Source organism: Aedes aegypti, chromosome 2, assembly GCF_002204515.2.
Source record: "Aedes aegypti strain LVP_AGWG chromosome 2, AaegL5.0 Primary Assembly, whole genome shotgun sequence".
In the NCBI taxonomy this organism is placed as follows: domain Eukaryota; kingdom Metazoa; phylum Arthropoda; class Insecta; order Diptera; family Culicidae; genus Aedes; species Aedes aegypti.
The window spans coordinates 86,369,608-86,392,743 of record NC_035108.1 but is presented as its reverse complement, the minus strand read 5'-3'; the positions used below and the strand labels follow the sequence as shown (position 1 = coordinate 86,392,743).

At 36.6% G+C, this 23,136-nt stretch overlaps 2 protein-coding genes and 1 long non-coding RNA gene across 3 annotated transcripts; 2 read left to right on the top strand and 1 right to left on the bottom strand.

Moving 5' to 3' along the window:
• Positions 1-616: 616 nt before the first annotated feature.
• LOC110677267 lies at positions 617-962 on the top strand. The gene is made up of 2 exons (XR_002501069.1): positions 617-712; positions 771-962. It is a non-coding gene; the product is annotated as an uncharacterized LOC110677267 (long non-coding RNA).
• Positions 963-19,734: 18,772 nt separating this feature from the next.
• On the bottom strand, positions 19,735-20,349 carry LOC110675728 (cuticle protein 21-like). Its single transcript, XM_021841437.1, has 2 exons — positions 20,216-20,349; positions 19,735-20,152 (listed from the first exon to the last, which is right to left on the bottom strand). The coding sequence occupies exons 1-2, from the start codon at positions 20,228-20,230 to the stop codon at positions 19,784-19,786; spliced, it is 384 nt and encodes a 127-aa protein (XP_021697129.1). The 5' UTR covers positions 20,231-20,349; the 3' UTR covers positions 19,735-19,783.
• A 305-nt stretch (positions 20,350-20,654) lies between these two features.
• Positions 20,655-21,178, top strand: LOC110675727. The gene is made up of 2 exons (XM_021841436.1): positions 20,655-20,728; positions 20,789-21,178. Exons 1-2 carry the CDS (start codon positions 20,717-20,719, stop codon positions 21,050-21,052), a joined length of 276 nt encoding a protein of 91 aa, XP_021697128.1. The 5' UTR covers positions 20,655-20,716; the 3' UTR covers positions 21,053-21,178.
• Positions 21,179-23,136: the final 1,958 nt, after the last annotated feature.

The window sequence follows — 23,136 nt, the reverse complement described above, 5'->3', positions numbered from 1 at the left end:
ACTAATGTGTCTCGAGTTGATTTGGGGTTGCTGAATTTGATGCCGTTCTCAGAAATGATCTAGCACGTCACAATTTTTAGCTACAGTTCGCCAAAATTGTTAAAAACACTGATTTCGTTGAAATTTTAGGTATGATTTATCAAACTTTTTTGTGATCTAATCCACCAAGCATGCAAAATAGGACTTCAAATTTCATTTCAGATATAATTTTGGTGAAATTATAGGGTTGAATTTGGATTAAATCGATTTTTTCAACATGCTTTCAGTCCCCATAGAAAATTCTTCGCTTCTCGTATATGGCAATATACAATAATCTTTAGAAATAGAAATTCTCACAAATGTGTAGGTGACTGTCGTATACCAGCCAAATTTTAGGCATTGTGTACTTAGAGCTTTGGGAATTAATTCTTGTGCGCGCAAAAAATTGCCTTATTTTAAAACTTTGTTGCTATGCAATGTTGTGAGCTAGACATTCACAGTAATAAAATCACTCGAGATTAATAATCCGTTGTGAATAGCACGCTGCCAAGTAGGAACATACTCTATGTGTGGCCGATGAGGCCAACAAACCTATTGGAAACGAGCCTAACACTTATTCTTTCACTTCTGTCATCCATCCGCTTTGATGTGTTGTGCATAATATCTTCAGTTTTGTTTTGGTTTATTTCTGTTTCGTTGAGATATATTATTTTGCATTTTATATGTTCTTATTGTAAATTTTGCATTTTATATGGTCTTATTGTAAATTTTCATATTTTACCTTTTTCCAGGCATACAAAGGATTGAATGATGTACATATATTGTCAAAGATCTTACCCTTAATCATGACAAGGAGGAATATTGCTAATAAACTTTTTATTTTGTAACACTTGAAGCTGTGAAAAATAAAGTCTATAAAAACATTAACAATGCTGCGAGGCTTCAATAGTTGTATTCAATAAAAATTTTGTGTACTTGGTGTATCAATGCTTTTCAAAACTCAGACCAAATAACATAAATACACATAATACAAATTTATTACAATCTTATGGGGACAATATTGGCCAACTTCTAAGATCTGTACATCCATTATTTCCCTGAAAATTTCTCTTGAAGTGTTTTATTTATTTTGGTTAATCTCACCCTCGAATTTTTGTTCATCAAAAAGTTTTGCTGGGTTCCGTAGTAATTAGAAGATTTAAAATGATTTATTCTGCTCTTTTCAATTATTGAATTCTCAAACATTGAAAAATTACGTATTTGTGGAGTTCTATAATAAAATCCATGCTATTCTTCTTCTTCTTTCTGGCGTTACGTCCCCACTGGGACAGAGCCTGCTTCTCAGATTAGTGTTCTTATGAGCACTTCCACAGTTATTAACTGAGAGCTTTCTTTGCCGATTGTCCATTTTTGCATGTGTATATCGTGTGGCAGGTACGAAGATACTCTATGCCCTGGGAATCGAGAAAATTTCCTTTACGAAAAGATCCTCGACCAGCGGGATTCGAACCCACGAACCTCAGCATGGTCTTGCTGAATAGCTGCGCGTTTACCGCTACGGCTATCTGGGCCCCATGCTATGATTGTCTTAAATTTAATCAAACATTGACTGGAGCTTGAAAAAAATCAAACAACGAAGAAAAGCAATTATCTCTTATTGAGTTGATTTTCTGAGAATATTCCTTGTCTATTTTATAGTTACATCGAACGATTAGTATTACAAAATCATGCGAATATATGGATATTAAAAAAAGATGACTTCATTACACATCTGGATTAGACTGGCTCAGCTCAGTATGGGAGAAAAATAAAGATGTATAATTCCATGGGGCACCCCCGGGAAGACTTCCTGAAAATTTCAGCTCATTTGGTCGTTCCATAAGCTGGCGCATTTTAATTGAAGTTAATATAGGATTTCCAGCTCAAACATATAGGAAACAGTACATAATCCACTGTTTGGTTCAGGAAAATTTTTGATCGCGTTCAATTGAATCCAGAATGTCAAAAACACTACTTGATACCAGAGCGAACAATATTGTCAAAGGTTGTATCATGATTAAAATTGATTAAGTTGGTGTTTTAACTATCTGAAATAGATCTGCAATACAGCTCTGTATTTCTTCAACATAGCATGATGGTTACCACTATGCGCATCATAGCCACCTATGACGCAGGGCGAGCTGCTGCGCAAGGCACATGCATATATGTGACTGTACGGAGAGTTCTTATCTGAGCCTAACTTTCAACAACTGAAAGAGTAATGAAAATTGGCATAAATCCAGATACATCCTTCTGCAATTATGTTCATTAGGGTATCAACTAGTGTATTTGTCATTCTGGGTATAATTGAACACGATAAATTAGTATACAAAACAAAACCGTGCCAAAGGGTCAATTTTCAATACATTTGAAACGAATATCCCATACAAACTTCAAATTGAATGCGCCAGCTAGTGGCTCTACCAAATGTGTTGAAATTTTGAGAGCCCTTTACCCTAAGGCATATATCTAGGGGGTGCTCCGTTGAGTTTTTTTTTAACTTATTTTGTTTTAGGGCCAGTCTAATCTGGATGGACAATGCGTAACATTTTTCAAACGCGTCCATTATGAACTAGGGTAAGTGTACCAGTTATGGCCATAGTGGTTCCCTATTTCGCCATACGTGATAACTTGAACGTCTGCACATTTTGAAAAGTTTTGTGTGTTTTAGTAGTAAGATATAGGATATATCTTGATGTTAAAACACTAAAAAAAATTGAAAATGTGAAAGTTAACGAAATAATGCATATAGCCAAATAGGGAACCACTATGGCCATAACTGGTACACTTTCCCTAATGAAATGGCAATGCTGCGGGCTTTTGGACACTTCGGTCGATTGACAAATGATCGAAGGGTCATTTGGTCGAATAGCATTGGGGCTTACCCATTAACCACGAGGTTATTTGTTTTGGGCCCCTCCCCACTCGTGGTCATTTGTCCATACAAACATTTTAATTTTTTTTTTCGATCCCCTCCCTCCCCATATTAATGACCAAGTGGTTTATGGACGACACCTTAGAACATTGCGTCAAATGATATTTGTTTCAATGAAGTGGTATTGTGATGATTGGTTGCAGAATGACCCTTCAAAAAATTCAAAAGACAAATGTTTAACCGAACCGAATTTTTTGCACGATGGATGAACATCAGAACTTTTTTCTCGAAATTCTAGTTGTAAGTTGTTGTTGTATTTATTATTCTTTAAACATTCCATCTTTCTTTGGAAAAATGCCGTCCAATTTATTTTGTTATTATTCATTTAAAAGGATATCAAACTTCGTTGAATTTATTATGCTTTGAACAAATTCATCTGCTGCTGATCTTTACCCAGTGATAAACATTGTGAGTCCTTGGAACCTTAATTGATTTTCAAATCTCAAAGCGCAGGAACTTGTTTAAGATTCAGGAATGCGGGAACCAGACTTGAAATGAACAAAGAAGTATTTGGTCAACTCGAATTGTCTGCACAATATGCACTTTTGTTCGTTGAATCTAGGGACCAATTTTGATGGCTATTGCATTTACGAAACGCTTATGACGAAGTGCATCTGAAGTGCCGTCTGTATGAGGGATCATGCACAAATTACGTCACGCTCCAAGGGGGGGGGGGGAGGTGGTCGAGCCAAGCGTGACAAGCCTTACAAAATTTTCGGAGGAATACAAATAGTGTGACAAAGGGGGGGGGGGGTCAAAAAGTTGAAATTTAGCGTGACGTAATTTGTGTACCATCCCTGATACGATTTTCTACTTTTCGTGAATCAGGTTATTGTGACTTCCTGCTAAAATATTTTCCTAGAGAAAAAATGATGATGGAGTGGACTACTCAAAGTTGTATGATAATAAGTTGACAAAATTGAAAAAAGTAAGAGGTTGTTTCCTAGATACGACCGCCAAGTTGACGTTGGATAAAGTTTGCTTCTTCTATTTCCGGGCTTGAGATCGTTACGAACTTATAAAAGATTCTACTTATATAAATCCAATAAATTTTCATACTATTTGTTGCATGTCAATTCTGACGTATTATGGACATTGTGTGTTATTATTTGGTTGATTCGGTTACCACTTCAACACCGATAGAATCGGTCGATGGAAGAAGGAGCATGAGCGGTAACTCTTGCTCCCTAAACAAAGATTCCGGCTGAACGTTAGGTCCAACGTGAATGGTAATAACCTAGCCGGTCGGAAATTTATACAACATTTTACTCAAATGGAGAAAACTTTCGATTTTTGACGATAGACTGTCGAAAATTGGGAAAATGTGGAGCCCTTTCTTACCCAACCAAAGTCATTCATATTGTCTTCCTCGATTCCTTTGGGTTGGCTAGTGCACTATAAAAGCAGATCAATTTCTGCTTCTTCGCGCATTCTTCTTTTGACGTTAACTACGTCTTACGGCGATATATTGGGTGTCAACTAAAAATCTAAAATGTTGGGACCGTCACGATATTATGTTAGAGTTTGAACTAAAAGAAGGCTGCAACTATGAAAATCGACTAAAATTCAAATGCAAAAAATCACTTGGCGTAGTTAACGTCATGCGGTCGTTTCTTGTACACAACCCCCTCTGATTTTTTTAATAAGTAGCTCTCTATTGCAGTCGATAGATTACCGGAGGATTTATTTTGAATGGATACATAATTTTCCATATAATCGAAAGTTGGTTTTCTGTTTTGGTGTAACTTTGATAATGGAGCATAATTCAAACAAAATTGAATGAATAATGAACATTTGTAGGGCATTGCATACCTCTAGGCGTTTAACGTTATATGGAAATTTCTGACTTATATTACAAAAATGGTCCCAGTTTGTGAAAATGCTTTTCGCTAAGCGATTTGAGGCCGTATTCAAGTTCTATGATAACTAGGCTGTCAAAGATAAGTTGCCAACTATTCAAAACTACATCAAATAGTGAGCGTAGAACAGATTGTTTGTAAGCGTTTCGAAAATGCTAAAATTGTGTCAATTTTAAATATTCGTATAAAAAGCCTCAAATGTTCTTGATTCAAAGGAAAACCGCTCTTACATGAAGTGAATATTCTTTAGTTTTGCATTCGTTTTGCTTAACTGATTAACTGTTCCTACGAACTCAGGCTTCAGCTTCATGGCTGCTAGTTTTTCAAACTCTGGGTTCTTCTTCACCCCTTGGAGCTGTGCGAGGGAGGCTTGACCCGTCTGGGCAGTGCTTTAACGCTTCCAGGACAGGGCCGCACATCCGAGTGTTCTGAAGTTACTCTGCGCAGTCAAGGTTCCCTTCGGGTCTATCAACTTGTAAAATCTCCAAGAGGTTCCATACGTAGACACCAACTGATGCATTGCTTTCTGCCATTTGGGAAGCTCTACCAGAACGAGGGGAGCTACGTGCAATCTGGTGATGTCAGTTGTCAACCAGAATTCGGCGATAAGAGAAAATTTAGTCATGGATGTCTCCTGAAATATGAGATTCATATGTTGAAGCTCGGGCGTGTACATGTCCAAAACTGGGACAAATAGCGCCTTCTTCAACCGGGGAAAGAATCCCAACTCCCTATTCAACTTCCTAAGGTCCTCTTCCTTGAATAAAGGCTTAATAGTTTCCTCCCACGAGATCGACTTGGCTTGCAATCCCAGAGTGTGACATAGAGCACGGATGCGTCGGTCTATGAAAATGTCCATTTGATTGACCGCGTACACATTGATGGTTTTGATGATCATTAGTAACGCAGCGTAGGCAGCGCATGTCATTGTTGCTGATGTATGCTTCGCGTAAGAAGCTGCTGACGCGCCAGTGTAGCCTGGGTGCTCCTTTGCCATGATCTCAAAGATTCCTTCAGTCTCGTTTTTCAATTCCACTCCAGTAGTGACGTCATTTCTATCGCAATCTCGAACGAGTGCAAGAGAAAGCAAAGCCTCTCTTTTTCTATCCTTCTAGACCCATGCTGGGCCCTGATCGTTGAACAGATTGTTAATAAACATTTTGAAACTTTGAAAAACTTATTAATTTTTTATATTCGTATATAAAGCCCCAAATGTTCTCAATTCTAATGAAAACAGCTTTTACATCATACCGTAAAACGGGGTATCTTTGATAATGCGGGTAACTTTGATAGTGCGTAACCCACCATATACTAAACAAAATATCATAATTTCTGTTAATCAGTTAAGCAAAACGAATGCAAAACTAAAGAATATCAGTATGACACTTCATGTAAGAGCGGTTTTCATTTGAATCAAGAACATTTGAGGCTATTTATACGAATATTAAAAATGCACAATTATAGCATTTTCGAAACGCTTACAAACAATCTGTTCTACGATCACTATTTCATGAAGTTTTGAATAGTTGGTCACTTTTCTTTGACAGCCTAGTTATCATAGAACTTGAATACGGTCTCAAATCTCTTAGCGAAAAGCATTTTCACAAACTGTGACCATTTTTGTAATCTAAGTCAGAAATTTCCATATAACGTTAAACGCCCAAATATACTGGGTGTCAATTAAAAATCTAAAATGTTGCAACCGTCACGAAATTATGTAAGATTTTAAATACTAATAACTCAGCCATTTATCGGTAGATTTTCGATATTTTCCCACTAATCGGTCGGAAATTTATACAACATTTTACTCAAATGGAGAAAACTTTTGATTTTTGACGATAGACTGTCGAAAATTGGGAAAATGTCGACCCCTTTCTTACCCAACCGAACTCATTCATATTGTCTTCCACGATTCCTTTGGGTTGGCTAGTGCACTATAAAAGCAGACCAATTTCTGCTTCTTCGCGCATTCTTCTTTTGATTTTAACTACATCTTACGGCAATATATTGGGTGTCAATTAAAAATGTAAAATGTTGGGACCGTCACGATATTATGTTAGAGTTTGAACTAAAAGAAGGCTGCAACTATGAATATCGACTAAAATTCAAATGCAAAAAATCACATGGCGTAGTTAACGTCATGCGGTCGTGTCTTGTACAAAACCCCCTCTGATTTTTAAAATAAGTACTGGCATCCTAGCTCTCTATTGCAGTCGATAGATTACCGAAGGATTTATTTTGAATGGATACATAATTTTCCATATAATCGAAAGTAAACAGAAATGGGGTAACTTTGATAATGGAGCATAAATCAAACAAACTTGAATGAATAATGAACATTTGTAGGGCATTGCATACCTCTAGGCGTTTAACGTTATATGGAAATTTCTGACTTATAATGTCACCCCACAGTTATGGATCAACTAATGGTCATTTTTCAGAACAATATGTGATTAATAATCATGGTGAAGCTGTACAAAACAAAATTACCTTCCTGGCACTGCAGAATATATTTGTTTTTGGGAATACACCTTAAAATTCCCGATTATTTACGAAAAAGTATCAATTTTGCTAGAAATTTCAAACGATGTTCACCCCACAGATGTGGATCAGTGGGAGAGGAGGATCCTTATTATGGATCAAATCGACTCATATTATGGGTCAAAACACTATAACAGCAATTTATCTGCGAGGAAAACGAATGGTGTTAGGCGGCAACCACATATTACGTAACGCTCTAGGGGAGGGGGAAGCGTTACGGCTCATACAAAAATTTAAAAAAAATCGTACAAAAAGCGTTACGGAGGGGGGGAGGGGGTCAAAAATTTCCAATTTTAGCGTTACGTAATAAATGGACGCCGCATTAGTGAAAGCATACGTTTTGGCGTTTGTTTCGGAATCGTCTTATCGTTGATTCATAACTGTGGTATGGTTTTCATTGCCCCACAGTTATGAATCAATGCTTCTGGGAATACGGTTAACATTTTATTTCGTAGGGACGGAAAAAATATGCCAGAGCATATTATAATTGATTGCGATGCTATGTAGATTTATGGTTCACGTAGGTAAAATGTGTTTTGGGTAATTCTAACTATATTTGAGAAGATATTCCAGTTTTAATGCAACTTTGATCCATATCTGTGTGCTATCTATAACTGTGGGGTGACTGTATTACAAAAATGGTCCCGGTTTGTGAAAATGCTTTTCGCTAAGAGATATGAGACCGTATTCAAGTTCTATGATAACTAGGCTGTCAAAGATAAGTTGCCAACTTTTCAAAACTACAGTCACCCCACAGTTAGGATAGCACACAGATATGGATCAAAGTTGGCTTAAATTGTGAATATCTCATCAAATAGAGTTGCAATTACGCAGAGCACATTTTATCTACGTGAACCATAAATCTGTACAGCATTGCAATCAATCATAATATCTTCGAGCATATTTTATTCGTCCGTATGAAATAAAATGTTTTCCGTATTCATAGAATCGTTGATTCATAACTGTGGGGCATTAAACCCGTACAGTCACCCCACAGTTATGGATCAACTAAGGGTCATTTTTCAGAACAAAGTAAGATTAAATATCATGGTGACGCTGTACGAATCAAAATTACGTTCCTGACACTGCAGTTTTTGGGAATATACATCAAAATTCGCGATTATTTACCAAAAAGTGTCGATTTCAATAGAAATTCCAAGTCATGTCCACCCCACAGATGTGGATCAGTGAGAGAGGAGGATTCCTATTATGGATCAAATCGACACATATTATGGATCAAAGCACTATAACAGCAATTTATATGCGAGGTAAACGAATGGTGTGTTAGTGAAAGCATACGTTTTGGCGTTTCTTTCGGAATCGTCTTATCTTTGATTCATAACTGTGGTATGGGTTTCAATGCCCCACAGTTATGAATCAACGCTTCTGAGAATACGATTGACATTTTATTTCCTACAGACGGAAAAATTATACTTAAGCATATTATGATTGATTATGATGCTGTACAGATTTATGGTTTACGTAGGTAAAATGTGTTCTGCGAAATTGCCCCTGTATTTGGTGAAATATTCCCGTTTTAATCGAACTTTGATCCATATCTGTGTGCTATCCATAACTGTGGGGTGACTGTACCAAAGTTATGAATCAACGATAAGACGATTCTGAAAGAAACGCCGAAATGTATACTTTCACTAACACACCATTCGTTTAGTTCACAGATAAATTGCTTTTGTAGTGTTCTGATTTATAATACGAGTCGATTTGATCCATATTAGGGACCCTCCTGTTCCACTGATCCACATCCGTGGGATGGACAACGTTTTAAATTTCTATCGAAATCAACACTTTTTCGTAAATAATCGCGATTTTTTAAATGAATTCTCGAAAACAATCATATTCGGCATTGCCAGGCGGGTAATTTTGTTTTGTAGAAGGTCACCATGATTTGTAGTCATATGTTCTTCTTAAAAATGACCCTTAGCTGATCCATAACTGTGGGGTGACTGTACATCAAATAGTGAGCGTAGAACAGATTATTTGTAAGCGTTTCGAAAATGCTAAAATTGTGTCAATTTTTAATATTCGTATAAATAGCTTCAAATGTTCTTGATTCAAATGAAAACCGCTCTTATATGTGTCATATTAATATTCTTTAATTTTGCATTCGTTTTGCTTAACTGTTTAACAGAAATTTTGATATTTCGGTTAGTATGTGGTGGGTTACGCACTATCAAAGTTACCCGCATTATCTAAGATACCCCGTTTTACGGTACATGAAACTACAAAACGTCAAAACCTTATAGCAGCAATAAAAATGTGCTTTTCTATGAAAAATAAGACATGCCTCGATATTTCCCAATTTTTCAACAGTTTAGTCATGAAAATCAATAGTTTTCATTGTTGGAGTAGATTCGTAGAAACATTTCCAATCGATTGGTATGAGAATCTTGCAAATCTATCCTGGCGTTAGTAAGTTATTAACAGTCAAAATCTAACCACTTTTCGTGACGCGAGCGATTTTTCGTTTTTCGAAATTGTACCCCAGTATGTTGCCGTAAGACGTTATCCAACGTCAAAACTTTTTCGACCAAATGTCACATGTTTCTCAAAGCAACTAAATTCGTTTCGACCACATGTCCATTCGACGAAATGTCCGTTCGACCAAACGTCATAGATTCATGCTGCTTTAACTAGATTCAGCCTACCAAATGTCATTGAGAAAGCATCCAAACTGCTCTCCCCCATTACCCCAAAAGCCATTACCCCGAATAGAATGAAATATTGTGCAGTATCTTGTTTTGCGGTAAAAAAAAAAAATGTTGACGATTCTGTCATCATGCAAACTAGTAATTAATGGTGCGTAAAATTCGTCAGTAGAATTTCTTCTAGGTATATTTATTCTTAATAGGTCGACCGGAGAGCTTTTGGGGTCTTTGAACGTAAAGTGCTGCGAACAATACTCGTCGGTAAATTAGACAATAGCATCTGGCGGCGTCGCATGAATCACGAGTTATACCAAGTCTATAATGAAATGGATATTGTTGAGCGTATAAAACACGGCAGGCTGCGGTGGGCTGGGCATGTAGCTCGCATGTCGGAGGAACGTCAAGCTAAACAAATATTCAGCAGAGAACCAGGGAGAGGCCGTCGCCTTCGTGGAAGGCCGCGCACCAGATGGATTTTTGCAGTTGAGGAGGATTTAAGGTCGCTTAATGTTCAGGGCGACTGGAAGCGATTGACCCAGGACCGGGTCCAATGGAGAAGGCTTCTTCATACGGCGTAGATTCAACGCAATAGCAAGGAATTGTTGCCCATCAATTAAGTAAGTAAGTATATTTTCCCTACATCTATATGTCAGCTTTTCTTTCGAAATACCCTGTTGGCAACCTCAGCTCAGTAAACACTTTCACAGTTATTGACTGAGAGCTTTCCTAGTCAATTCACCAGTTTTGTATTTGTGCCTCTATGCCCAGAGAAGCCTCAATACGTTCTCGATGAACAACTGCACGTTCACCGCTATTTGGACTGCTTGCTCCTTTTGTTTTAACAAATATTGCGTTTCTTTTGAAAATTTTCCGTCCTGCGGTAGCCGCCAAGTTCTACCGCAGCTACCGTTTTGATTCATATTACGGACAGCTTCAAATTCCGGACACTCTCGTTTGTATGGGAAACATTTCACACGAAATATTTCAATTTTCGCCGTCCAAAAGTTCTCATTTTCGAGGCTCGTTTTATTAGGTTTTTTCCATGAATATCATTACAAATTTATAATGCCCAACTACCTTAGACGTCTCTTAAGTGGTTGAACGATTTCAATTGATGATTTGACTGTTCCATCAATGATTATCATGAGCTGTCCGTAATTCGAATCAAAGCGTCCGGAATATGAGGCAAAAGTGAGGGAGCGTCCGGAATAAGAATCATGAAAAGGCCACACGTTTTGATTTATTTGAAATTATTCAAGTTGCGGAAGCGTATTCTTTACCCACTATTCGAAAGTTAAGGGCTTCCGACGCTCGATAACGCTAAAAAATCATACAGAATGTTTTATTTTGTATGGTCCAAGCTGGGTTATACTTCACTGAGGCCTTAAGTGTCCGTAATATGAATCAAAACGGTATATGGTCTACCGCAGACTTGAGAATCATTGTATCATTGAACGAAACCATCTAATCAAAGTATGCTAGTAGAGTCCACAGCTTTGAAAAACAGCCGAAAACAACAATCATCAGTATGGTTTCAATGATGCTTTGTGAAAATCAGTAATGTGACAGCTGCGGTAGCTTTCTGTTCATCCGCAGAACGGAAAGTTATCTCTGAAATTGCAATATTTTCCTTTCTTATGAACAAAGGTTGAGCCTTAGAATCACGTTGTTACAGTGATTATTCACATCATAGCGAGCATTTTTATCAGAAATTTGCCCTTCTGTCATAAATAGGCTGTCCTTTCAAGTTGTCATTTCAATAATTTTGATTGTGCTCACACTACTTATAGTTCAACCAAAATTTACCATGAAAAAAAAAAACCTGAATTTCTCAAGGTTAATTGTACAGATTATAAATAAAGTAAAGCGTGCGTTGTGATTTCATTGCAGGATAATTTAATATTTGTCTTAAAAAGTACATTATTACTATATCACTAGTAAGGCAAATACCTTTAAAATCTAATTGGTGGCTTATCTTGGCAGATAGGCCTATGTTGTCTACGACTTACAGACTTCTTCAGTGTCGAGTACTCGACTTAGATACTGTTGGCCAGGCATGTCGATAAATTTTCCTTCACGAAAAAGATCTTCGACCTGTGTGATTCGAACCCACAACTCTTGGTCTTGCCGAATGCATGCACTGATACGGCTATTTGATAAATTAATAAATATTGATTAATACAAAATAAACAATTAAAAATTAAATGACTATCTCAGTGCTTAGTGATACTGGTCCAAGTGCATCTAGGTTCAACTAAGGGCCGAAATTTGCAGTGTTGTTCCAGGGCAAAGACCACGGTCAATACACATTTTATTATTCATGTATGGACAAAAGACTACTATGGCGAATGAAAAAATCTGGAAATTGAAATTAAAAAATTGGCCACATGCTTACTGGGCAGCACCTTAATGGTTTGTATTATTTTGTTTTTGTGAATATTATATTTTTTATAGGAATTTTCTGTATTTAGATCTCAAAAAACTGAAACATCTAATTCGATGGTGATGGTCTCGAATCCTGGTCTTATAGAAAACCTTTTGCTGGTTGAAAATTTCATTGATGAAAATGATCAAGTGGCAAATATTTATAGAAAACTTATCTGACAGGTAGACTCTGTTTCAAATGAAACAGAGAAGAACAAATAAATAGAAAAAAAACCGAGATAAATCCTTATTTAGCCACAAATTCAAATCCTACACCAAATACCGTTAACTTGCTAATCGATCTTAATCGGTTCATAAAATTCAGCAGAACCATAAGCGACAAAGCGCGCGTGTGTGAAACGATCCTTCAAAAATAAATGTTCATCGCCGATCGCTTCGTTGTACGGTCCATGTCTTCACATCGATTTACATGTTCGTCGCAATCAATGTCATCATCGGTTAGCTAGTTCGAATTATTCACCAACTTGAATGCTTTCGCGTCAAAACTAACGTCGATGAATTCTTTATGAGCCCCACAATGCGAGCTACCAAGCCATAAAATGACGTTTTCCAGACAAATGCGTGTCCTTTGCAAAAAATCACGTCCCACAGTGTGATTGACATGAGCTCTGGTTTATGGAGGCGTCCTCCAAATTCTACCTTCTGAGCATGCTTCAGCAGAAGCTTCAAGAATCCAACTGAATGAAATTCCAGTTTGTATAAATAAAATCGGATGTATGATAGAAGGCATCAGTTCCATTCGCTCGCATCCTCTTATCACTACTGTGTAGTCAAACCGTATCCTCAAAACCTCACTCAAAATGTTCAAGATTGTAAGTTCTATTCTACAAAATTGCATGTCTAACAAAGTCTAACGGAACAAATTCGATTCCAGGTGTGCCTGTTCGCCATCATTGCCGTCGCTTCGGTGTCGGCTGAGCCAAAGCCCGGAGTCCTTGCCTACAGTGCTCCTCTTCCTCTCCTACGTTGCCGCTGCCGCAGCTCCAGTGCTGGTCAAGTAAATAATCAAGTAATTGACCGGCTGTCCTGATGTTCCTGACCTGAGCCACATGGCTCATTGTTTATCCAACGGGTTTTTCGATAATATGAGCAATACAATTTGAACTGAACAGTAACCAACAGTTTTGTTATTAACTCATCACTCTTCTTCTTCGTCTTCTTCTTCTTCTTCTTCTTGGCATTAACGTAACTGGGACAAAGCCTGCTTCTTAGCTTAGTGTTCAATGAGCACTTCCACAGTTGTTTCTTTGCCAAAGTTACCATTTTCGCATTGGTATATCGTGTGGCAGGTAGGATGATACTTTATGCCCAGAGAAGTCAAGAAAATTTCCATTACGAAAAGATCCTGGACCGACCGGGAATCGAACCCAGTCACCTTCAGCATGACTTTGCTTTGTAGCCGCGGACTCTAACAGCTCGGCTAAGGAAGGCCCTAAAACCCTCTTTTTACAGTCAGTGACAAAAGTTAGTAACCAAATGCTGTTTTTTCATATAAAATGCTCAAGTTTGGGGATCTGTATCCTAGCTTCTGATAGTCAAAATTTGCTGAAATTTGGATTGCAAACTGCAAGTAACCTGAAGTTTCGTGTGTACTGAGGGTTTCCCAGAATTACGTTCCCCAGAATCCCATTCCCCAGAATGAGACATTCCTCAGAAATGCATTCCCCAGAATGGGACATTCCCCAGAATCGTTTTTATATATTTTAAAAGAGCGGGAAGGAATAAACTCGGTTTTATTTCCCTAGTAACACAGATGTTATAATTGAGGCAGAATAACTCTTATATGACCAGATCTGGTCATATAAGAGTTATTCTGCCTCAATTATAGCATGTGTGTTACTCGGGTTACCTCGGGCAAACCATCTGAGGAGCCTCCCATAAACCACTTGGTCATATATGGCGGTGAGAATGTTTTGGCCAAAGACTACGGCCTTTACAAATTTCAAAACGTTTGTATGGACAAAAGATCATGCAGGGAGAATGAGGTGGTCTTGAAAATCGAAAATTGATTACTACGTGATTCATGGCCAGACCCGATCAAAATCTTAAGGGGAAATTCCTGTTAAAAAGCTGTTTAACATGATTGTGTTACTTTTCCCCGAAAGTCAATTCCCCGAATGCTAGCTCTCCGAATGACCCGTTTCACCGAAAGCCATTTCCTAGAATGACCCGTTTCCTCGAAATGCAATACAGTTTAAACATGTACAAGAATATACTTTAGGGAGTGGGTGCTGGACTAGCTAGAATGATAAGCAATCAAAAGAAGGCGATTTTATAGATTATAAGGTCATTCTAGATTTAACACGTCTTGCCAAAATTGCGGAGGGCAGTGAAACTCGGAAGAATCACCAATTAAGTAAAAAAAGGGTGCATATCAGATGACCGGTTCGTTCTCCACCTTGAAACACAAAAAGCAAAGTATAGTTCGATTAATGGGTCTATTAACGCCTTAAAAAAATCCGGAATGAAAAATGCCAGAAAATACGATTGGTAAAAATTCCGTTGAACGGCAGTCAAGCCAAGGGATAAAAGGATTTCAAAAAGTTCATCTAAAAATTCAAAAATATGTTTTCCTTATATTTCTTTTGAGAATGACTTCCAAATTTCTCCAGGCATCTCGCAAGTATTACCCCAAAGAATCAAAAAGAAGAAGGAGATTGCTCTGTAAGCTATTGAAATGATTCTTTTTTTTCTGAATTCCGCTTTTTTTTAAGAGTTCCATGCATGTAATTTTCTGAAAGATGTTTAAAATAATTTTTCTCGAATCAATTCAAGAATTACACTCGTAATTGCTCTTAAAATTATTCAAGGATATTGTCAATGTACACCAAGGTCCAAGAATCGTTTCAAGGTTTTCTAAGGAACTCATTCAAATGTCTTCTAACAGTTTTTTTTGGGATTTACTCTAGATTTTTCAAAACATTACTCTTTGTAATTTTGCTGGCGCTCTTCCAAAAATTTTCCATGAATTCTATGGAACAACCTTAAAAAAATACATACGAGAATTTCTTCACGGAATTCTTTAAAAACTTCTCTAAAATGTTGAGAATAAATTTCTCAGGAGCTTTTCATAAAACTTTCCATGAAAAAGTAATCAGAATTTCATATGCAGATTTCTAAAGAAATGTTCTCAAGAATGCCTCGAAAATTTATCGAAGAGTTCATTATGGTATTCCTTCTATGAATAAAATAGAAATTCTTTCAGGAACTCCTCAATGGGTTTATTCAGAGTTTTTTCTTAGAATATCCCTTGCAGAAACTTGTAGCAGCCAAGAAGCAATATTCAATAAAAAAAAAGATCCTGTGAATACTGCAGAGTAAATTTTGGTGTTCTAAGAGCCGTTCATATATAAATGATAGTAAACCCTAAAGAAAGAATGGCATCAAGTCCTAAAAAACCTCTGACACAATTTCTTATGCATCTGTGGAATGATTCCTGTTTAAATATTTGGAGAAATCTTGAGAAAAACCATTAATTTTTTGTAGGGAAACTACAGGAATAATTCTTAGACGAATCAATTTTTAAATAATTTTTCCGATGGAACTCTTAAAATATTCCGAAATCAAAATAAGAATTATCGAATATGTTTTAAGGAACGGCATTAATTTCCAAAATCTGTCTAGAGAATTTTCCGCAGGAATCGTAGAAGAATGCTCCAGCATAAATCCCTCAAAAGGTATTTCTGGAGCAATGTCTATGATTGTATCCAAACATTTATAAGTAACTATTTTACAGAATCCCTTTAGTGAATTTTCGGGAAATCCCTGACTAAGTCGATACAATATTTAAAGATGTTCCTAGTAAAATTCCTGATCGAATTTAAAAAAAAAATCTAGGAATAGTTCTTTCAGGAACTTTTCGATAATCTTTGCAGCTCCGGGTTAATTTGCTCAGAAAGATAAAAGAATTAGTTTGGTGTAAATTCTGCAAAAATCCAGAAAAAGAAACTTCGTGGAGCTATTGGAAAATCCTCTGTAAGAGTTCTTGGAGAAATTCTAAGAGGTTTTTTCTGAACAAATTTTTAAGTCTAAGGTTGAATTTAATCAAAAATATGTTAAAAAAAACATCGAAGAATTGGAACATTTTGAATGAGTTCATGAAGTAACTCATACATCTCAAGCAATTGCTTAAAAGAATATTTAAAATTTACCAGGGATTAAATAAAAAATATTATAAAGTGACCCCTTAAAATATATAATTCCTAAAACGAAAACACATAAACATTTATTAAAAAGTATGTAGAAGAATTTCCGAAGTTGCAATCTTATGTGAATCATTGATGCAATCCATATGAGTTTCCTTGTAAGTTCTTTGTTAGAACTCTTGAAACAATTTGTGAATCCTTGTGTTATGAAGAAAGCTTCCCCAATAAAAATCTGGAGTCATTGCTGAAGATTCCTTGAATAAATTCGAGGTGTTCCAAGAAACAGTTTCCCGAATAAACTTTGGAGTGATTATTCATGAAATCTTTGAAGAACCGAATAAAAAACAAAAGAAATCTCAGGAGAATTTTTTAGGAATATGTGTAGCTCTAATCCAATTTTAAGACATATTCTTTGATGAATTTATGGAAGATTTTGTTTCAAGATAACTTTAAAGATTATTTTGAATTCCATAAAATATTGTAGCCTGTCATACACTCAAGATACATTGAAGGCTATTGATATAATCGTCGATTGATATCTGGTTGCCCAGATAGCCGTAGTGGTAAACGCGCAGCTATTCAGCAAGACCAAGCTGAGGGTCGTGGGTTCGAATCCTACCGGTCGAGGATCTTTTCGGGTTGGAAATTTTCTCGACTTCCCAGGGCATAGAGTATCATCGTACCTGCCACATGATATACACATGCAAAAATGGTCATTGGCATAGTAAGCTCTCAGTTAATAACTGTGGAAGTGCTCATAAGAACACTAAGCTGAGAAGCAGGCTCTGTCCCAGTGGGGACGTAACGCCAGAAAGAAGAATATCTGGTGAGAAGAGGTGGTTAAATAATTGTCGCACATAAATCATAGGAAGCCCCTAAGCTCAATTTCTGTGGCATTTTTTTCCACCGACCAGGAAGGAGCAAGGCAAAGCCAAATTCTCTAAATCATGTCTTGGTCTGATTTTAAGAAGGACGCTTAGATTTATTGCTTGCTATTTTTCAGGCACGATTTTTTTAAGATATGAATGCTAAAAATAATCTTTGAAAAATTAAAACTTTTCCTTTTTTAGTTCCTTGCCAAAATCAGTTGGCATTTGAAATATTCTAGAAAATCCAAGTTTCTGTTTTTTGCGAATGATAAGGAATACTGGCAAATGTTTGAACCCGATGGGACTATGAGAACTACGAAAAACTGTGATGTTGTTTCAAAGCGTACATTTTTTCTTTCTTTATTCCGATGGAAGTCGTCACTATAACCTTTCTTTGTCATAGATGACTATCTCGGAGATGATTTGTCGGTTTTGAATTAAGTACACTGAAAAATATTGTTGTTTCTATGCTTCCTAACGATATTTTTACGTGTACTTTTCCATCGAATAGAAAAAATATCCTAAATCGTAGAAGATCAGATTACTTTTTCGTGGTCATACAATTTGTATTGAATGAATAATTGATTAAAAAACTTCAAGCAGATTCATGTCACCCTTATGATGCTTAATGGTTTGAGCTACCGCTAAAACAACTAAGCCAATTGTTGAGACTGAAACATCATCAAAAATAATAATTGGTGTTTTATAAAGAATAAAAATAATAATTCATACCAATAGAGGATGTTTGAAAATTCCGATACATTTTTAGATTATTCCGGAATTCAAGATCATTACTATGGACTTCTCAAAGAATAGTTTGACAAAATGTTTTTTTTTGTGTGTAGAATCTGAGAAATTATATTCTCGATAATTCATAAATTTTATTGATTTGTTGGAGAAAATCTGGAGAAAAATTACAAAAAAGGGCTGATCTGTTTCTATTTGTCTGATACAAGATATTTGTGATATTGTGAACACAATGCTGGACTATTCCAAATGATAGGCCATCATTATTTAACTGCAAAAATCATAAGTTCCACCCCCAAATTTGTTCATTTGCACCCCCGGTCTAGGAAATGTCTAGGAAAATCAATTCTAATAATATTTTGAACCACAGATGGCACCGTAGAGGATGATTTCTATTTGAAGTTCCTTCAATGAATAGAGAAGAGATTGTTATAAATCGGAATTATTTTTGTAAAAAAACAAAAAAGTTATGCATAGGAATAAAGAAACTGAAATTCGGGTTTGCCCGGGGGTGGTAGGATTTCAATAAAATTATGTGAGTCAAATTATTATTCAAAAATACTAGACCCGTATTTTGGCAAATATTTTGGTGGAGTTGGTCCTAAAACTGTTTTTTTTTTCTGCCCGTTCCAATTTATGGGAAAACCCACACACCAAAAACAATCTTAGATTCTCATGCAACGTGATGTTATGCCATTTAAAAAAAAAAAATTCAATGATTTAACCTAGAAACACATCTTATATATCCATCATAGCAAGTAAAATCATTAATATTGAACGCGAAACGTCTTCTTGGTCTTCCCTCAAAGAAAAATGGCAGCGTCAAACGGATTACATGGTTGTACGCTGGAAAATCAATCCTGCAGATAAAATGACCGGGCTGTCGATCCATTCTCGTGCATTATTTTTGAAACAATTTTTATCGTATATTCGTGTTAACTGAGCATTATAGTTTGCAATTTCATTTTCAAGATGGAAGAAAGCATGTAATATTGGCGAGTGTTGGATGTAAGCTCGTGAAATGTTTCAGTTTCACTGAAGATTGCAAGCATTCTTAAATGCAATGAGGCAATTTGGATTGTTTATCGTTGAATATTTAATAATAACTTGATTTACATGAGCAACATAAAAAATAACGTACCATGTAAATTTAATATTTTTTTTACTGAGCTGTTAAAAAAAATGGGGATTACATGTCATGTACGCTTCATTTATGTGATGTTAACATGAAGTCATGTAAATTTAAGTCTGAAATCATGTAACAATGTGTTATATGTCACGTTATCTCACAGGATCCTGTTGGATTACATGCGATATAATTGCAGTTTACATGACATGTCATTTAAATATACATGATATGCCACGCTACAATTATGTGCATTATTTGTCACAGAAGTTTACATGTTTTGTTAGAACTGTGTATCGTCATTTACCGCATGGATGCAATGTGGTTCTAGTTTTATGTGATATAAAAATAATAAGGAACATTTCTATAATTAAACAGTTGTATCACAATTTAACAGCAATTAATTTAATTTCTTTGTACTGATCTAAAAATTTACAGCACCAGTGGACTATAACGGTACGCAGCAGCATAAGGACTGGCAAAAGGAGCGGCATAAGGAGCAGCATAAGCAGCGGCAGCAGTGTATGCTAGTGGAGCGGCAGCAGCAACAGCTGGAGCAGCATAAGCCACTGGGGCAGCGACCTTGGCTACTGGACCGGCATACGCCACGGGAGCAGGAAGGGCAGCAGTGTAAGCCAGAGGAGCCACTCCGTTGTAGTTGCGAGCGATGACCTGAGAGCTTTGGGCCGTCACGAAAGCAGGAGCTGGAGCAGCATAGGCCAAAGGAGCTGAATAGGCCACGGGAGCGACGACTCCTGGCTTGGCGACGACGCACGAAATGGCCAGAGCGGCGATGAAGATCTAGAAGGGAAGATTAAATTGATTATGAACTGATTCTAGAAGTTGATTCTTGACAATTAGTACCACTTTGGTGAACATTTTGATAGTTGCTGTAGGATGAGCTGTACTGCTTGAAACTTCTGATTGAACTGTACCTCTTGATGTAACAAGGATCGATTTTTATATTATTTTTGGAAATGCAAATGGGTGTGTTCTTGCCGGCATCTTCATTTTCCGCTCACCGATAGTCAGGCGTTCCAAGGTAAATACACGAATTTGTGCGGTGTCTGATTTGCATTACTGTATTACACCGAAACGATCGACACGCGTCCACAGAGGATACGTGATTATTTGGATTCCATTTTGGTATGTTGTGTGAATGACATGTGTCGTGCGGATGCGTCCTCCAAAATTCTACCACCATCAAATTCATCAATTATTGACGGTTGACAATTCCAAGAACTTTGCAGATATGTATCGGATTTGTATAAATAGAATCGAAAGCTCAGTATAAGACATCAGATCCAACTACTCCTATCATCCTATCACTATCGTTCAGCCAAAGAGCTCAAGTTTTTACTCAAAATGTACAAGATTGTAAGTTCTGCCAGAATTTTCCCCGTTCAAGTTGTTCTAAAGAGAAAAATCCATTTCCAGGTTTGCCTGTTCGCCATCATTGCCGTCGCTTCGGTGTCAGCTGAGCCAAAGCCCGGAGTTCTTGCCTACAGTGCTCCTCTTGTAGCAGCGGCTCCAGCAGCTTTTGTGTCGGAAGGAGCAGCCGTTTACGAACGCACTTATCACGGAAACATCGCTCCATTCTCTCCAGTTGCTGCCTACGCCGCTGCTCCCTATGTTGCTGCTCCTTTGGCTTACTCTGCACCCTACGTTGCTGCCGCCGCAACTCCAGTCCTGGTCAAGTGAGAATTTTTTTTCCGTGAACAATAGCTATTGAATGTGATGATCCTGGCAGTGAAATGGAATACGTTAAAATAACTATGTCAGAAAAGTTAAAATATATTTATGCAATATATGATTGACTGAAAAGAATTCAAAATAGTTGTTTATTTATTATTCTTCAAATGTTGATTTGTGTCGATTTTAATTCTTAGAATCATCAATAGAGCTCTGCATTGTTTTGATTTTGTATGGTATTTTGACGTTCATTTCTATATTTAATGGGAGAATGAAAAAAAAGTGCCTGGCCTTTTAGGGCTATCTCTTTAACGTTTCCATAAAATCAGTAAACAGCCAGGTAAATAAACGACAGAATTCCATACAAAATTAAAACAGGCTGAATCCCATAGCACAGCGAAATGAGTGTTTTTCTAAAGCACTTAAACATATCTATTTACTTAAAATAAGAGTTTTTACCAAATTTGTAATATCCTAAGAATGGCTTCCAAAGTTCTAGAATTATCATAACAAATCCGGAAAGCCTATCGGAATCCCAAAATTACTTCGGAGATTCCGGAATTCCAAAAGAAATATGCAATCCGGGATGTCAGAATGCACGCGAACAATCCAGGATTTCTTTATAAATATCTGAATTTCCAGAATTCCTAGGAAACAACATAATTAACGTCATACCAAAATCTCAAAATACCTTTCGAAATATCAACATTCAAATCGTTTTCCAATGATTATTACTCAAAAGTAAATTATTACATTTAATTCCGCAATGTCAAAGTATGTGTAGCAACCTCTGAAACTAACTACCAATATCTTTGATGTAAATGCTACCATAATTCACACCAACATTTTGTTTGTTGTTTCATGTACTTTTCAATAATTTGAAAAAGTATGGTATTTTGCCATATAAAAGCAACTACAAATTATGTATAAAAGCAAAGTGTTTTGCTTTTTGTTCAAAATTCAATAAATTCGATATTGAATCATGCAATTTTAATCAAGCTATATTTCAAAGTTTAAGTCATATTTTCTTCTTCTTTTTCTGGCGTTACGTCCCCACTGGGACAGAGCCTGCTCCTCAGCTTAGTGTTCTTATGAGCACTTCCACAGTTATTAACTGAGAGCTTACTATGTGCCAATGACCATTTTTGCATGTGTATATCGTGTGGCAGGTACGAAGATACTCTATGCCCTGGGAAGTCGAGAAAATTTCCAACCCGAAAAGATCCTCGACCGGTGGGATTCGAACCCACGACCCTCAGCTTGGTCATGCTGAATAGCTGCGCGTTTACCGCTACGGCTATCTGGGCCCCTAAGTCATATTTTGCAAGAGTTGAATTTCAATAATTCAATCGATCATTAGTCTAAACTTCATTCAAACAACAACAAACTAGTTGATTTTTTTAAATTTGACGGCTTATAGCACAGAATTGTGACGTGCAATCCATAATTTGGTGGAGAAAAATAATTAGAACTCTAAGGCATATGAAATGGTTAACGGAAGGGGTTGTAAACTGAACACCCTAATGATATCATATTGTTACTAATAACAAAACAATTAATTGGTATAGCTCTATCGTACAACATCAGAAAAAGTGAAACAATTTCAGACTAAGATAGCTAAATTGCGGCCTGGTTTCAGCGAGAATTGCTCAGATATTGGAGGCCTATAAAACGTTCATAACTAGTCTTATTAAAAACATTTTCTTTAGTACAAGGGTTAACTAAGATGAGATGTCATTATCCTCCAAGATAAAGATTATAACGAGTGAACTGAACTCTTCACCCTTGCATGCGTATAGCAGTAAACCGATTGATTCGGTGAACAGTTGAGTCAGTTGAGAGCCTGGTCGGGAGCTTTTTCTAACTTGCGTTTTGTGAACTTTGAAGTATAAGAATGCATCCTCTATACCATATGATATCTCTACACAAATAAAAATATTTAAATTTCAATGTAGCGTAAACAGAAGAAGATAGTAAAAGTAAACCAAATTCATCTATTGTTACAGCATCACGCTTAGTTTTCAACTGAAGATGCTTGAATGTTACATGATCGTGTAAATTTAAAGTGTATTTGATTGAAAAATAAGCGATTT